General features: G+C 41.9%; 1 protein-coding gene across 13 annotated transcripts in view; it reads left to right on the top strand.

Moving 5' to 3' along the window:
* LOC109890465 (target of Nesh-SH3) overlaps window positions 1-4,213 on the top strand; it is a 29,223-nt gene extending 25,010 nt beyond the window's left edge. For all 13 annotated transcript variants that reach the window (XM_031792891.1, XM_031792902.1, XM_031792899.1 and 10 more), the window contains 5 exons: window positions 463-542; window positions 1,369-1,398; window positions 1,839-1,997; window positions 2,103-2,225; window positions 2,384-4,213. In XM_031792891.1, coding sequence (XP_031648751.1) covers window positions 463-542; window positions 1,369-1,398; window positions 1,839-1,997; window positions 2,103-2,225; window positions 2,384-2,499 — 508 coding nt within the window. In that variant the 3' untranslated portion in view covers window positions 2,500-4,213. The remainder of the gene's footprint in view (window positions 1-462; window positions 543-1,368; window positions 1,399-1,838; window positions 1,998-2,102; window positions 2,226-2,383) is intronic.
* The last annotated feature ends 14,682 nt before the right edge of the window (window positions 4,214-18,895 follow it).

Below are 18,895 nucleotides of genomic sequence, written 5' to 3'. Positions count from 1 at the left end.
GGGAGGGCCACCACGCTCCCTAGGTTTTTAATGAAGCCTGAATATGGGAGTATTTGACATTAAAGAAGTGATAGAATATAAACCAGGGCTTCCTGTGAGCTGAGCCTGCTGAGGCTGCTGGCACGTGGTGGACCAATCGCTGTGTCTGAACATCTCATATGGAGGAGACATTAGCGGGAGGGACTCTGGCTCTCTGGACTGCACTGTCTGGAGAAGAGATAAATAGGGAGGCAATACTAGAGCCTTTCCTTGCTGTAACAACAAGGCCGAACAAGAATACACTACGTTTCCATCAAAATACCGTGTCCACTTTAAACGCTGTGAGGATTAGAGGAAAATCTGATTCTGTGGAAATGATTGCTTGCAATTGGAAATGGAGCGGAAATTGGAATCTGGAGCGAGTCGGTAGGATAATCGCTGTGAGACCTTCTGATAGTGACACTTCCTGCTCTTACCTCACAGCTACGAGTTCAAGGTGAAACCCAAGAACGAGCTTGGAGAGGGGCCACCCAGTGAGCCTGTGTCCTTCAACACTGAATCAGGTACAGTATGGGCCACGTTGTTTTCTAGGCCAGCACTAATAAGCCTCATTAAGGAGTCAGGAGTCAGTTAAAAGTTCAAGAGCCACATCTGGCCTTTTGCGTAGGCCATCTGTTGACAAGGTCAGGCATTTGGCGTTAAACAAAGAAACAAGCATCCACTAAAATACGCACGTACAAACGTACTAACGCACAGTCTCGTCAGCCAGCTCCAGTCATGTCTGGCGGTCCACCACTTACCGGTGTAGGGGTCTGTAATTAACTAGCTGTTGTTAACCTAATGATTTCAGCATGGCCACTCCATTTCCATAACATTGGCTGCTGCCTCTCCATGTAAACTGCCTCCAACCCCAGGAGTGCTGTCGGCTGCCAGCTCTCCCTCACCCTGCATTGCAGCTCACAACACACTCAATCAAACTCACTAATACAACAGCGTATCATAAATGAATGGCAAGTAGGGAATCAGGTCATTTTTATGCTTCTGGGAGGACCTCACCGCTGGGCCTCATTGGCTCACTGAGGCTTACCCTCTATGTGAGAGATGATGAGGAGTTTGAAGGCAAATGATTTGTCCTGGAGTCCCACACTACCATATCAGACTGGCTCTTCAGTGCCAGAGTGGACTAAATTACTTTCTGTAGATTTTGTATGGCTTTGCTACAAGACATGTGGTTTTGTGGTCTTTTATTTAGGAGAATCACCAACTTATTTCAAAATGTAGAACCATTTCTACAGTCTATTCTGAGAAGAAGACATTTGAAAGCACCTACTAACTCACATTTCTCTCTCTGCCTCTTTTTCTTCATCTCTCCATCCCTCCGTCCTGCAGCGGACCCACGTGTGAGTGAGAATGTCTCAGGTAAGCCCCACAGTCTGTGATCTGTCCTGAGCACCGGTCCCAGGTGACACATTCCACCAGGCTGAATGAATGGATGATCTAATGAAGGTCTGGCCTGGCACAGCGAGAGTCTGTGGAGACTCAGGCCACAGTGCCCCAGTGCAGCAGTACACTGCTCTCCATCCAATATCTATGAGCTCACTTCTTCCACGCCCAACTCACAGCCAGACCAAACATTTACACAGCTAAATGAATGGAGACATTTTATTTTCCCTTTCATTTCATCAGTAGTAAAAGGCTGTGATACACTAAAAAGACAACTCTGATTGGGAATGCAAATATACATTTGGGCTTCTACTCATCTCTATTTTCTTCATTATTATCTTTGTTTCATGATTCATGCCTTTGATATTCCACGTTCTAATATTTATGATATTCCACGTTCTAACTATTTCCTGTAGGAAAAGATGCCATCTGGACCCAGTTCCCCTTCAAGACAGACTCATACTCGGAGTGCAATGGCAAGCAGTACGTAAAAAGGACCTGGTACCGCAAGTTTGTGGGCATCCAGCTCTGCAACTCCCTCCGATACAAGATATATCTGAGTGATTCTCTCAACGGTCAGTTCTGCTTCCGGCACTCAGTGTCTATAGTAGAGAACAGTACTGTAGATCAGTTTAAATGGCCATCCCTTTCGACAACTTTTTCCCCTAATAACTTTACAGGTAAATTTTACAACATTGGGGACCAGACTGGCCATGGTGAGGACCACTGTCAGTTTGTAGACTCGTTCCTGGATGGAAGGACAGGAAACCAAGTCAGGGCTGACCAGCTGCCAGCAAGAGAAGGTACAAGCTACAGCACTGACACATCTATCTTTCAATTGTTGGATTGAGAACCTGTTAAGAAAATGCTTAATATCCATGCCTGAAAACAACTGCATTTTCACAATGTCTAAAACGACTCAAAGTTCAGCCCCTCACTTAATTTTGTCTGTTACATACAGGGTATTACAGGGCTATGAGACAAGAGCCGGTCAACTTTGGTCAGATAGGAGGGAACTCTCACGTCACCTACGTGTCATGGTATGAGTGTGGAACGGCCATTCCTGGCAAATGGTAGGACCCCCCCAAAGCTGTCTGTGGAGAAGCCCGAAGGATATACAGTACATATCAAACCGGCTGGGAAGGTGGCAGGAAGGGTCCTTCTACGCATCCAATCAGTCTCTGGATGCTACATATCCCCATCCATCCGCCTCCAAACCCCAGCCATGTAAAAACCTGTACAGGATCTCCGGGTCAGGTTAATATAATGTCCATATGTAATAGCCTTATCTTATTTATCAAACATGACAAAAAGGCAAAGGGATAAAAAGAACATAGTATGAGATAAATGGAGAAACTTCTAACTAACAGTGTGAGGTAACAAACATACAGTAGGTATCTTTTTTGTTTTAATAATGGGAAGCTGGCTCCCTGAAACTTATTTTGATAACGTGTATAATATTATTTATCAAAGTGTTTGATGCCATGTTCCGAGTTCTAGGAAATGGGTTATAATGCAACGCTTTTGCTGTACAGTACAAGTTGTAGAGTTTCAGACAACCTGCCGGAATTTCATGGTTTCATTCAGTGACCGATTCATGGTGCAAGAATTGTCCCATAATTTGGTCAGTCTTAGGGCTCTATTCAATCCATATCGCTGAAGCTCAGCGTTGCAGCACGATTGAAATTTAAAGGCAATATTCCCGAGTTAGCGGAGACTGCATTCATGGTAAACGCTGCATATGTCGGCTCAATGGGAAATTACCTTAACATTTCCATCACGCAATCTGTAACGCTTCAGCGAAACAAATTGAATCCAGCCCTAGTTCAATATACACCTTCAGAGAAGATAATGCTGTAAATATTAACATGAAGTCCACTCTCACACATATCCACTAACCAGTGGAGGCTGCTGAGGGGAGGACGGCTCATAATAATGGCTGGAACGGAGTGAATGGAATGGCATTAAACATATGGAAACCATGTATTTGCTGTATTTGAAAACATTCCACTAATTCCCCTCCAGTCATTATCACGAGCCCGTCCTCCCCAATTACGGTGCCACCAACCTCCTGTGCCAGTAGTTCATTGTATGAATGTTGACCGAGCAATGGCACATGACGCACCTGCATCTTCCCCTTGAAGTCACCTAAAACCAAAAAGGAAAATAAGCACATATGCAGAGGACGTCTCGCACCAAACCAATACTTCTCCTTCATTAGCCCTGATATATGGGGTGGCTGTGCATGGGAGGTCTTTACACTTGCAATTTGCACAGCATAAATGTATTTATATGTATATGGAGAGAAAGTATTTTTTTCAACTAACTTTTTCAAAAGACACGTCCCTTAAAGCAAACGCTCATACTTCACAGTGTTCCACTGGCAACATTTTACATCCTCTGATACAACACGTTGTATATATATCATGTTGGAAAATAAGAGGGATATCTTATCTTCTTAGTAGCCTTGATAAATGGTACAGAGAGGAGTCCTGTTGAATGATTTCTTAGTTTTGTACAAAAATACACTTTTGGCTCAATGCGCTTGCAGATCAGTGTTTTCATACTTATTTTTTATGGAGAATGTTTGTCATATGGAACTGTACTCTTGTTTTTGTAAACACACTTTCATTTCTGTATCTATTTTCAATAATAAAAACAGAAGTTCTGTTACTTTTTTATTTAAAAAAATATGTCCTTGCCATTTTTCACTTTGGGTAACTAGAGTGATAGTCTTTTCCAGTTGAAGGAGCGTACAGGTGGAACTTGAAAAATAAACTGCCTTCCTTAACTGGGCTGCTCTGTTTCATCCATAGAATTTCTATTAGGTCTAAAAGAAAATGTAGTGGTTTTTATGGTCTGTCTATGTTGACATGAGATGTTGACCACCACTGAGCTGATCCCCTTACAGCTCATACATCCTGGTGTACTTTCCCCATGTCAGAGTAGAACCACATCGCCAATTAGAAAGATCAACAGACATCCATGGATTACCACGCTTTTCCAGAGAGAGCCCAACGAACGCCAAATTCAACACAGGGACATTCTTCCAAATCGCAGGGGCAAGGGGAAAAAAGGCTCTCATTGTCTGTATTAGCTTTCCAAGAGAAAGTATAACAGCATAACAGCTAATGTCACATCAAGGTGGAGCGTTCCCTCAAATAGGACAGTAGTCTGATCCCAGGAACCTGACTGCATCTCCCACAGCTGACCTACATACACTTTTAGAAGCAGTCTTTCAAAAGGAAGTTCAAGTTATGTCACTCTCATACAAAACCAGCAGGCTAAATACTGCTAAAATAAACACTATACAAAACCGACAGGTTAAATACTGCTATAATAAACACTTTATATAAAACCAGCAGGCTAAATACTGCTAAAATAAACACTTTATACAAAACGGACAGGCTAAATACTGCTAAAATAAACACTTTATGCAAAACCAACAGGTTAAATACTGCTAAAATAAACACTTTATGCAACACCAACAGGTTAAATACTGCTAAAATAAACACTTTATGCAACACCAACAGGTTAAATACTGCTAAAATAAACACTTTATGCAACACCAACAGGTTAAATACTGCTAAAATAAACACTTTATGCAACACCAACAGGTTAAATACTGCTAAAATAAACACCTTATGCAACACCAACAGGCCAAATACTGCTAAACTAACCAATTTATACAAAACCAACAGGCTAAATACTACAAAACTAACCAATTTATACAAAACCAACAGGCTAAATACTAAAAAACTAACCAATTTATACAAAACCAACAGGCTAAATACTACAAAACTAACCAATTTATACAAAACCAACTGGCTAAATACTACAAAACTAACCAATTTATACAAAACCAACAAGCTAAATACTGCTAAACTAACCAATTTATACAAAACCAACAGGCTAAATACTACAAAACTAACCAATTTATACAAAACCAACAGGCTAAATACTACAAAACTAACCAATTTATACAAAATCAACAGGCTAAATACTACAAAACTAACCAATTTATACAAAACCAACAGGCTAAATACTACAAAATGAACCAATTTATACAAAACCAACAGGCTAAATACTGCTAAACTACCCACTTCATACAAAACCAACTGGCTAAATACTACAAAACGAACCAATTTATACAAAACCAACAGGCTAAATACTGCTAAACTAACCACTACATACAAAACCAACAGGTGAAATACTGCTAAACTAACCACTACATACAAAACCAACAGGTGAAATACTGCTAAACTAACCACTACATACAAAACCAACAGGTTAAATACTGCTAAAATAAACACCTTATGCAACACCAACAGGCCAAATACTGCTAAACTAACCAATTTATACAAAACCAACAGGCTAAATACTACAAAACTAACCAATTTATACAAAACCAACAGGCTAAATACTACAAAACTAACCAATTTATACAAAACCAACAGGCTAAATACTACAAAACTAACCAATTTATACAAAACCAACAGGCTAAATACTACAAAACTAACCAATTTATACAAAACCAACAAGCTAAATACTGCTCAACTAACCACTTCACCCTTGCTGCTTTAGTAATAATAACACTGCTCTGCATTAAGAAGGATGGACCAGTCTGTGCAGGCAATGAGACATTACCAGCTGAACAATAAGATTTGCAGAATGATAAAGATAAGCTTCAGCTAACCAGTGCCATCAGGGACACTGCCAGGCTTGGTGCCAAGCTGATCCATGGGGAACAACTCAGCGGTATGAGTTACAGAAAGGGAATGTTATACAGATATAGGATCTTCATTTGAGACCGTTTGCTACAGCAGAAAAATAATCCTGCAGCAACAGGACATGTGATTTGTTATGTGGATTATAACTCATGGGAATTTTTGTAGGTGTTGATAAATTTTTTTGTAAGCGAAAATCAAATCTGAAATGTCAAAGTGGATATTGCAAACTTCAAAAGCCTTTTTAACCACAAATACACTACAAATAGCTCACAGTACATTCGTAAAGTATTCAGTCCCCTTGACCTGATCCACATTTTGTTATGTTACTGCCTTATTCTAAAATGTATTAAATTGTGTTTTTTCCTCATTAATCTACACACACAATACCCCATAATGACAAAGCTTAAACAGTACAGACATTTTTGCTGAGAAAAACATATTAAAAAAAAAAAATGAAATATCACATTTCCATAAGTATTCAGACCCTTTACTCAGTACTTTGTTGAAGCACCTTTGGCAGCGATTACAGCCTCAAGTCTTCTTGGGTATGACGTTACAAGCTTGGCACACCTGTATTTGGGGAGTTTATCTGAATCTTCTCTGCAGATCCTCTTATGCTCTGTCAGGTTGGATGGGGAGCATTGCTGCACAGCTATTTTCAGGTTAGATCGGGTTCAAGTCTGAGCTCTGGCTTGGCCACTCAAGGACATTCATAGACTTGCCCTGAAATCACTCCTGGGTTGTCTTGGCTGTGTGCTTAGTGTCGTTGTCCTGTTGGAAGGTGAACCTTTGCCCCAGTCTGAGGTCCTGAGCGCTCTGTAGCAGGTTTTCATCCAGAATCTCTCTGTACTTTGCTCTGTTTATTTCTCCCTCAATTCTGACTAGTCTCCCAGTCCCTACCACTGAAAAACAACCCCACAGCGTGATGCTGCCACCACCATGCTTCACAGTAGGCATGGTGCCAGGCATGGTGCCAGATGTGACGCTTGGCGTTCAGGTCAAAGAATTCAATCTTGGTTCCATCAGACCAGATAATCTTGTTTCTCATGGTCTGAGTCCTTTAGGTGCCCAAGCAGGCCGTCATGTGCCTTTTATTGAGGAGTGGCTTCCATCTGGCCACTCTATCATAAATGCCTGATTGATGGAGTGCTGCAGAGATGGTTGTCCTTCTGGAAGGTTCTCTCATCTTCACAGAGGAACTCTGGAGCTCTGCCAGAGTGACCATCGGGTTCTTGGTCACCTCCCTGACTAAGGCCCTTCTCCCCCGAGTGCTCAGTTTGGCGGGGTGGCCTTTTCTTGGTGGTTCCAAACTTCTTTAATTTAAGAATGATTGGAGGCCACTGTGTTCTTGGGGAACCTCAATGCTGCAGACATTTTTTGGTACTCTTCCCCAGATCTATACCTGGACACAATCCTGTCTCGGAGCTCTCTGACAATTCCTTTGACCTCATGGCTTGGTTTTAGCTGTGACATGCACTGTCAACTGTTGGACCTTATATAGACAGGTGTGTGCCTTTCCAAATCATGTCCAATCAATTGAATTTACCACAGGTGGACTCCAATCAAGTTGTAGAAACATCACAAGGATGATCAATGGAAACCAGATGCACCTGAGCTCAATTTTGAGTCTCATAGCAGGGTCTGAATACCTATGTAAATATGGTATTTCTAAAAAAATTTAAAAACTGTTTTCGCTTTGTCATTATGGGGTATTGTTTGTAGATTGATGATGATTTTTAAAAATGTAATACATTTTAGAATAAGGCTGTAACTTAACAATGTGTAAAAGGTCAAGGGGTCTGAATACTTTTCGAATGCATTGTAACAGTACATAGAGGCTTCTGTCCAAGCATGCTGGCTAGACAGAATACATACAACAATGTCAGCAGAGAGTATAGTGTAAGTGGCCATGTCTCACTACACCACTACACCGCCCACCCACGCCGCTTTACACAAGGGAACCACAAATCCCACGCAGCTGTTTCAACAGCAGGGCATTCACTGTATATAGGAACAGTTTCACAGTATGGCCTTTATAGCTCGCTGATTTCTCATGTTATAACAGGGGTAGAACTTCAGGGCTTGGCTGTTAATCAAATATACTGTACTAATTAATGATCACAAGCAGAATTCAGCCTCAACTGTTGATAAATAAGCTCTGTGAGGCCAAAATGCCAATGGTGGAATCATTATGCAGGGACATTACATCATTGGGTGGTGATTCCTCATAATTTCAGGCATTAGACAATGCATGTGTTAAAAAAACTTTAGGGATTCTGTTTAGTTTAGGAGTTAGACTTAAGGTTAAGACAGAAGGTATAGGGGCAAGTCATTTGGGGTTGAATCCTAACTAAAATATTGATAAAGCCTCTTTCACACAACATTGTGAAGCCCAAAGTGTATACAGAGACAGAAATATAGGAGCATGTCAAAACAACTGAGTGTCATAGAAAAACAACGGAGCCCGATAACAGATGTCTGTATGTGTTGTACTGAAATCAGTTCTCAAATCATGGAAATGTGCACCAGACACCAGTCCACAGATGTCCATTCAACGGTCAGTCAACCACTGTCTGATGCTGTTATCAAACAAATGTCTCGAACCAAGAAAATCGAAGCGTCCCATTTATATTTGAATTGTATTGACTTGAGTTCCATGTGACATAAACCGTCTCGAAACCCGTAACAAAAAGGGAGATGACATGGAGATAAGGAAAAACAAAATATATTTATTAAATAAAGTAAACTAAATACAATTAGAAATTGTGATCAGTAATCAGTAGTGTAAGTAAGTGGTTGCATGCATAAATGTGATAATGAGGGGTGTTGAAAGGTGCCAACGCAAACAAACAAAAAACAGCCACAAAAATGCCACAACCAAAATCAATCAGTGTCTGCATGGAGAGAGTCTCCTCAATGAATGGGGAAGAGGTGCATTTATCCTGGGACACAACTGAGCCCAGGTGTGTCCCATTTCGCTGACAACCCTCCCGGCTCCACCCACCGACATCCTATTAAGGAAAACAAGAGCAAAGAGGAAGAATTCGGCAGACAGAGTGGGAGGGTCGTCACAATGTCTATGCGATATTCCAACTCACAAGCCCTGTATGTAATGTATACAGTCAGTATATGGGGCGGCAGGGTAGCCTAGTGGTTAGAGCGTTGAACTAGTAACCGAAAGGTTGCAAGTTCGAATCCCTGAGCTGAACAAGGCAGTTAACCCACTGTTCCTAGGCCGTCATTGTAATAAGAATTTGTTCTTAACTGACTTGCCTAGTTAAATGAAAGAAGGAATGTGTCTGTGAGAAAATAAAATCAGCTAATCAATGACTTGAACTTGAATGGGATCTGACTGTCAGTAACCAGGAAGTGTTCAGCACTCTGTGAACAGCACATGCTGGTACTGTAACCAATCCTCCAGTTTTCAGGGGATGTGATAAAAGTCCACTTCCTGGTTACTGACAGTGAGCACATGGCCCTGGGGAGTTTAGACAGCAGGCCTCTGGGAGGGTCTGTTCTGCTGGAAACGTTCAGTTTCTTTCTCTAGGGCCGCATCCAAAATGGCACCCTATTCACTATATAGGCCTAGCGCACTACTTTTGGCTAGAGTCCATAGGTGGTTTGACCAGGGCCCATAGGTAGTGTAGTATATAGGGAGTAGGGTGTCATTTCAGATGCAACAGTAGTGTGTTCTGCAGCCAGCTGTAAGTTCTCTCTCTCTGAGAAGGCATGTGTGTACTGGGGTCCCTCATCACATCCACATCCAGCTGTATTCCCATCACATCTCTAGAGCAGGGTTTCTTGGGTCGGGACTCGAAGCAGGCCCTGGGCATGTGAGAGGTGGGTCACAAGTTATGATAATACATCTATAATCACATACTATTTCTTCTTCATTTGGGTCTCGAACTGAAAAAGTTGAAGAATCCCTGCTGTAGAGGACTGCTGGCAAAAATATCATTTGATTGAAGCTGACTTTAGGGGCTTCTCTTCTCTGTGATTTGTCTCAGTAGCAATCACTGTGACTATTGGGAAATAAAACAGGGATAGTGCAGGGTTAAACTCAGTACTGACTGTCGTACTCCTCACCCCAGTCACTCAGCCACAAAGTACATTGTGTGAAGGAGGTTCTGATAGTAAGTAAACATTTGGTGACAATGCTCTTGTCTAGCAATTAAACAGCATGGATGACATTTACAGAGGAGTTGTGAAGAATGACCATTCCCTTTCAAGGACATACATAGCAGAATACACTGAAAATATGAAAAAAGAGAGCTGTCCAGGCACTCAGTATTCAGTTAACCGAAAACACATGTTGAATGTGTTTGACTTCTGTTGTCAACTTCCCTCAATGCAAAGGTGAGACGCTTTGTACCAGGTGTATAAAAGCATATCCCCAGTGTCCCCCCTATAATCACTACCAACATGGGAAGTGTTAAAACAAAAGCACTCCTAAAATGAAAAGACATAAAGCTGTTTTACTACTAGCATTACAAATACGGGTTAAAGCTTGTGTGGTCCATTTTCTGTTTTTCTGTTATGAGCTATAACGCTTCACGTCAGTACTAAATAGACAAAGGCCCCATAACCAACCTGAATCACGAAGCAACACGTTAGCACAGTCCTGCAGTGGACAGACGAGGGCTGTGAAAACAATCACAACACTAATCTCTATGCAGGGATCCCATGCTTGTATGAGGTAGTCATCACAGAGCAATACCACATTAATCTCCATGCCCCTCTTCACTGTCATCCACCTTCCCCGGAGCCAAGCACCCTTCATCCTCTGCTCTCCTTCCATCCCTCCATCCTCCTTCCATCTCTCCATTCATCCCTCAAAAAAAAACATTTTTCCTTATACAGGGAATCCCTGCCCAGATAGGATTAGGGAATTTCCCTTGGACCACAACTCATCTATCAAGGAAGCCCTTGAGAGAAACATGACAGGGAGAAAGAAAAACGGAGGGTTGAGAGTCCTAATCCGACTCAGTGTTTTCCTTCTACACACTCCATTGCCTCAGCTGGGATGCTCTCACACACACATATGTACACTAACACACACACACACACACACACACACACACACACACACACACACACACACACACACACACACACACACACACACACACACACACACACACACACACACACACACACACACACACACACACACTTTCAACACAAGACGGTTTTCCTACAAACAAGCCAGCCTGTGAAGTTCAGAGAACTAAAGCTCAGGCATCTTAAAGGAGAATTGATGTTGAAAAAATGTGGGACATTCCAACTGTACTGACTAATGACCACAAGTTTATAGTCCTGAACCTCTTTAATGACCACCATTAATTAAAGAGGATTAGAAAGTGTGAGAAAAACAGAGGAGAGGGCTGAAACGACAGGGAATCGATGGAGAGAGAGCAAACACCATTGTAAATACAACCCATATTCATGTTTATTTATTTTCCATCTTGTACTTTAACTATTTGCACATCGTTACAACACTGTAAATAGATATAATGACATTTGAAATGTCTCTATTCTTTTGGAACTTGTTTGAGTGTAATATTTACTGTTCACTTTTATTGTTTATTTCACTTTTGTTTATCCATTTCACTTGATTTGGCAATGTAAACATATGTTTCCCATGCCAATAAAGCCCATTGAATTGAACTGAGAGAGAGAAAAACAGACAGAGAGAGAGAGAGAGAAAAACAGAGAGAGAGCGAGAGAAACAGAGAAAGAGAGAGAAATAGAGAGAGACAGAGAGAGAGAAAGAGATACAGAGAGAGAGAGAGCGAGCAAGAGAGAAAGAAAGACAGAGAGACAGAGCCAGATAGAGCAACAAGGGGCAATTCTAGAGAAAGCGAGAGAAGAGGGTGTTGCTGAGACAGACTCGCACAGAGAAGCCATAGTCTCCATGATGATAAATTAGAGATTGTGTTATGCCAGAGGTGGGCAGAGCATTACTACATTACAGAGAGTGTGTTATGCCAGAGGTGGGCAGAACATTACTACATCACAGAGAGTGTGTTATGCCAGAGGTGGGCAGAACATTACTACATCACAGAGAGTGTGTTATGCCAGAGGTGGGCAGAGCATTACTACATCACAGAGAGTGTGTTATGCCAGAGGTGGGCAGAACATTACTACATCACAGAGAGTGTGTTATGCCAGTGGTGGGCAGAGCATTACTACATCACAGAGAGTGTGTTATGCCAGAGGTGGGCAGAACATTACTACATCACAGAGAGTGTGTTATGCCAGTGGTGGGCAGAGCATTACTACATCACAGAGAGTGTGTTATGTTAGAGGTGGGCAGAGCATTACTACATCACAGAGAGTGTGTTATGCCAGAGGTGGGCAGAGCATTACTACATCACAGAGAGTGTGTTATGTTAGAGGTGGGCAGAGCATTACTACATCACAGAGAGTGTGTTATGCCAGAGGTGGGCAGAACATTACTACATCACAGAGAGTGTGTTATGCCAGAAGTGGGCAAAGCATTACTACATCACAGAGAGTGTGTTATGCCAGAGGTGGGCAGAGCATTACTACATCACAGAGAGTGTGTTATGCCAGAGGTGGGCAGAGCATTACTACATCACAGAGAGTGTGTTATGCCAGAGATGGGCAGAGCATTACTACATCACAGAGAGTGTGTTATGCCAGAGGTGGGCAGAGCATTACTACATCAGAGAGAGTGTGTTATGCCAGAGGTGGGCAGAGCATTACTACATCATAGAGAGTGTGTTATGCCAGAGGTTGGCAGAGCATTACTACATCATAGAGAGTGTGAGCAAATTCCAGGCAACATGGAAACTGTTGGGCAACCAGGACTCACATGTTTTGGCTGAGTTTTGCCATTTTAAGCTCCTAATGCGCACATCAAATCCCTGGCATGTCAAAGTAGGGCATAAACCTAAAAATAAAACCACAGTAAAACAATGAGCAGAAGCAGTATAAATGGTTAACAAATGTTTTATTTACCATAAAAAATAAATGGGCTTTCCATGCTTTGAGCGACTGTGGATGCATGCAATGGTTTTCCTGACTGAGCGAGGCTCTGTTCTCATTTTCTCACGGGGAGTTGAGTTGACTCATATTATAGGTCTAAATAGAGAGACAAAGTGGATTATGGATGTTTGGCGATAGTGTTACAGTGGCTGAAGTTCAGACTAACATTATGTTGGTGTTGAGATGATGATTTAGGGCTGAGAAGGTTATTTGTGGCCATAAATAAAATAACAAATACAGATTAGTATTAGTCCCAAATGGCACCCTATTCCCTACATAGTGCACTACTTTTGCTACTGCACGATATATGGCACTATAGGGATTACGTTGCCATTTGGGACGTAACCTTAGCCCTAAATCCTCTTGAACCTATCCATAAGGCCTTGGTGAGTTAGTAGCAGATAGTAGTGATAAAGTGGTGACACTCTGCTGTCTCAACATCTCTTATATCATGAGGTTAGGGTTGGTTGGGTGTTCTGATACAATAAGGTTAGGTTTGGTTGGGAGTTCTGATACAATAAGGTTAGGGTTGGTTGGGTGTTCTGATACAATAAGGTTAGGGTTGGTTGGGTGTTCTGATACAATGAGTTTAGGGTTGGTTGGGCGTTCTGATACAATGAGTTTAGGGTTGGTTGGGCGTTCTGATACAATGAGTTTAGGGTTGGTTTGGCGTTCTGATACCATGAATTTAGGGTTGGTTGGGCATCTGATATGAGGAGGTTATGGTTGATTGGGGATCTATATAATGAAGTTAGGGTTGGTTGGGCGTTCTGATACAATGAGTTTAGGGTTGGTTTGGCGTTCTGATACCATGAATTTAGGGTTGGTTGGGCATCTGATATGAGGAGGTTATGGTTGATTGGGGATCTATATAATGAAGTTAGGGTTGGTTGGGCGTTCTGATACAATGAGTTTAGGGTTGGTTTGGCGTTCTGATACAATGAGTTTAGGGTTGGTTGGGTGTTCTGATACAATGAGTTTAGGGTTGGTTGGGCGTTCTGATACAATGAGTTTAGGGTTGGTTGGGCGTTCTGATACAATGAGTTTAGGGTTGGTTGGGTGTTCTGATACAATGACCAAAGGTTAGGGCTAGTTGGGGATTGGGCATCAGAAACAGATGGAAAGTCAAAACGACATAATATAAATACGGTTCTGCCGGGGAGAATCCATTGCAACTAAAACCAAATGCATTAGACTCAAGTGTCAAAACACAACAACCATTGGGCTGTTTCATCCAATGACATACCTAACCTCTTTGAGAGACTCTGAAGGCACCATGACCATGCCAACGACCGGACGGTTGAGAAAAAAACCTGTAAGTGCGGTTGGCGTGGTCGGCGCACCTCAACGTGACACATGTCAAAGGACTCGTAGCCTTGAACTCTGAGTACCTGTAAGGGATCCTGTGTGTGTGTGTGTGTGTGTGTTTAAATCCACTTGGCTGACTCTACTACTCTGTGGCCTGTTATCCATCAACTCTGTTACATAACTCAAGACAGGAGTCCAGTCTCCCCAGTCACTCTTGTCAAGGCTCATTGCAATAAGAAGTTAATGTCTTTTCAACAGAAGGATGATAGAGGAGGAATGACAAGGGAGCTTTTCCTTCAATCACTCCTATTATCTATCTACCCTTATTAGGTGACTGTACATTCTCCAGCTGTTGATTGAGTTGTGAGTGTAAACCCACAGCATTCAAAGTACCTGTTCTCCAGACGTCTCCATTGAAGACACTGTACCTCATCTCTTTCGTAAAACATACATTCTCAAATTTGCCACTGCTGTCATGAGGGACCTCTTTTCAAAGAGGCCCAGAGACAAAACAGCTGCCATTTCTTTAATTTCTTCTCTTCCTCCAAAAAAACATGTAAAAACTATGAAATACAGTCTGACACAATCAACTAATTTGTTCCTGAGAGGAATTTCCTGATCGACTCCAGCAACTCGTTCTTCATCCAGTTTTGATCAGAACATTTCCAGAGGTGGTCTTCCACAGCTGGCTTTCAAATAAGATTAAAATGTATTGCTTCCCCACCTGTCCTCCATCCTACTTTAGTTCAACCCTTAGAACAATCAAACCTCTCAACAACTCTGAAAAGTCACCGCGTGGCTTAAAGGTTGAATTACAGATCTGCTATCTTAGTTTGATCACTCTGTTGTCGCAGGAAATGCACATTGTAGTCTATTAAAGGTTTATAAAAGCTTTGAAAGTTTGTACTTTCCACTTGAACATTTCTGACTTTATTTGCCCTAATGAAAAAATGTATCAACACGATCAAAAATATCCATTAGTTATAATCCACATAATAATTTGCAATTCCTGTTTCCATTTCCTGAGAAGCAGAGTCAAATTAAGATAGACCATCTGTACCTGTGCAAGAGATGAGGGCAATAATATGCATATAATGTATTCCCATAGTAATGATGCTTTACTGTGAGAAACATTTAAACCATTTAACCTGTAGACTCTAGCGGATGGACTAATGTTGCCAAAAGGCTGCACAAATGATCAATCAATCCTACGACCCAGAAACAATCTACCCTCATCAGACGACTGTAAATTCTCCAGCTGTTGATTGAGTTGTGACAAGAGGCATTGACAGTACTGAGAACAGACGGGGACATTCCAGAATACATTCCTTGGGTAGTAATCTGCATGGCCTTGTCAGTGAATGAGCTTGACCTCATTTATTACTGTAAACCCCATAGCATTCAAAACACCTGTTCGCCAAACATCTCCATTGAAGATAACTCATTTCTTTTGAAAACATACATTCGCAAATTTGCCACTGCTGTCATGAGTGGACTCATTTCTTTCATTCATTCTCTTCTCTTCCTCCAAAAATACATTTCCTCATCCGGTTTTGATCAGAACCTCTCTTCAACTTTAATTTATTTTTCAGAGTTCATCTTACAAAGCTGGCTTTAAAAAAATTATATATACAGTATATTAACATCCTTCTCCACCTGTCCTCCATCCTACAGTAGGTTTGATTCTCAGAAGAATCAAACCTCTCAACAACTCTGAAAAGACCCTGAGCGGCTTAAAGTTTGAACCTGTACAATTGTTCCAAAAGGGTTCTTCGGCTGTCCACATAGGATAACCCTTTTTGGCTTTAGGTAGAACCCTTTCTGGTTTCAGGTACATGGTACCCTTTTTGGGTTCCATGTAGAACCCTCTGTGGAAAGGGTTCTACATGGAACCCAAAAGTGTTCAACCTGGAACGGAAAATGGTTATTTAAACGGATCTCCTATGGGAACAGCCAAAGAAGCTTTTAGGTTCTAGATAGCACCTTTTTTTTCAAAGAGTGTACAAGAGTTGGGTCCAATAATGTTCATAGGATGTATTCCCTTGGTAGATATTCTTTACTGTGAGAAACATCTAAACCAGTGTTCACCAACCCTGTTCTTAGAGAGCTACCCTCCAGTAGGTATTCACTTCAAACCCAGTTGTAACTAACTTGATGCAGCTCATCAACCAGCTAATTATTAGAATGAGGTGAGCTGGGTAAGGTTGGAGTGAAAACCTACAGGACAGTAGCCCTCCAGGAACATGGTTGGAGAGCCCTGATCCAAACCATTTAACCTGTAGACTCTAGCGGATGGACTCCAACTGATCCGCCAGCAGCCGCTGACTAATAGCTGATAAATCAGTCGTGCTGTTTAATATGACACTAGATAAAAAAGACAAGGGAAGCAGCACATCCCAGAATGTATTTATTTACATGACATGCTCTAGTAGTGCATGGTCTATCAGTCACCTTATGGAGATCTGAATAGCATACCATCCCTGTGTTCGATTTGGGGAGGGGAGAACGTGTTGCTACTCTGCCTGCGTACCATCTGTGCTCTCGTGGAGATTTTCCTTGGAGTTTCAAACAAAAGAAATAACTAAACTAGTGGAGCTTCCAAAAGACATCAGTTAATCAACGCTGGACCCAGATCTTCCACCCCCAGAGACGCTCTGTGCCTGCACTGCCTGAGGTGGACCGCCAACTCACTGTCATGTCCAGGACTTGATTGTTCAAACAGACGAAAAGATCGAGGCGGACAAAATCGTCCAAATATCTGATTGTTTCTACAGAAATGAGAGAGGAGAGGAGGCTCTGCACACCGTGCCAGTGGAGAGGCTGGCTGTCAGGAACGAGTGGGATGAATTCCCAGAAGAATGATTATAATCTGAAACGTTTGGCAGAGCCAGAGAAGCTAGATTTCAGTTTGAAATTACGATTGGACATCCACACAGAGAGTGGGAATGGTTTGTAGAATATTTTGTCTGGTGTAGGTTCCACAGGAAGTTGGTGGCACCTTAATTATGGAGGTCGGGCTCATGGTAATGACTGGAGCGGATTCAGTGGAATGGTATCAAAAAATCCAACACATGGTTTCCAGGTGTTTGATACCATTCCATGAGCTCCGTTCCAGACATTATTATGAGCAGTTCTCCCCTCAGCAGCCTGTTTCACTGCAGCATGCAATCCAGAGCGTCTCACGTTCCACGAACAATCCCTGCTTGTCCTTATTACCCATTTCTGAGAACTGGTATTTATTGAGGTCTATTTAAAAAGAGTTTATTTCCAAAAACACTATATCTACCAATTTTTCACATTTGTGTTTGTTTCGTAAAAAATGAATGGTTATAGGTATCTTCATTTGTGTGAAAAATATTATTGATCTCATATTTTTTCGATGTGTATTAAAATTGGTATTTAAAGTAACCATTGTTTAGCTGAAATGGAATGTTGGAATCCTGTGTATTTAACATCTGAATTGACCATCACAAATCTAGCCGCATGCTACAGTGTTTGGTTAGAGTAAGACCTCGCACTAAATGGCACGCTATTCCTTACCCTTCACCTCCACTGTGACCGTAGTGTCAATGGCTATTCCTTACCCTTCAGCTACACTATTCGCTTGGTGTCAATGGCTATTCCTTACCCTTCAGCTCCACTATCAGCTTGGTGTCAATGGCTATTCCTTACCCTTCAGCTCCACTATCGGCTTGGTGTCAATGGCTATTCCTTACCCTTCAGCTCCACTATTAGCTTGGTGTCAATGGCTATTCCTTACCCTCCAGCTCCACTATCAGCTTGGTGTCAATGGCTATTCCTTACCCTTCAGCTCCACTATCGGCTTGGTGTCAATGGCTATTCCTTACCCTTCAGCTCCACTATCAGCTTGGTGTCAATGTCTATTCCTAACCCTTCAGCTCCACGATTAGCTTGGTGTCAATGGCTATTCCGAACCGTTCAGCTAAACTATCAGCTTGGTGTCAATGACTATTCCTTACCCTTCAGCTAAAATATCAGCTTGGTGTCAATGGCTATTCCTTACCCTTCAGCTCAAATATCAGCTTGGTGTCAATGGCTATTCCTTACCCTTCAGCTCAAATCTCAGCTTGGTGTCAATGGCTATTCCTTACCCTTCACCTCAAATATCAGCTTGGTGTCAATGGCTATTCCTTACCCTTCAGCTCAAATATCAGCTTGGTGTCAATGGTTATTCCTTACCCTTCAGCTCAAATATCAGCTTGGTGTCAATGGCTATTCCTTACCCTTCAGCTCAAATATCAGCTTGGTGTCAATGGTTATTCCTTACCCTTCAGCTCAAATATCAGCTTGGTGTCAATGGCTATTCCTTACCCTTCAGCTCCACTATCAGCATAGTGTCAATGGCGAAGGAATATGCTTGTGCTAAATGATCCTTTAATTACACATGTTTCTTTTGTTTACAT

Source organism: Oncorhynchus kisutch, linkage group LG16 (genome assembly GCF_002021735.2).
Source record: "Oncorhynchus kisutch isolate 150728-3 linkage group LG16, Okis_V2, whole genome shotgun sequence".
NCBI lineage: Eukaryota > Metazoa > Chordata > Actinopteri > Salmoniformes > Salmonidae > Oncorhynchus > Oncorhynchus kisutch.
This window is presented reverse-complemented; position numbering and strand designations above follow the sequence as displayed.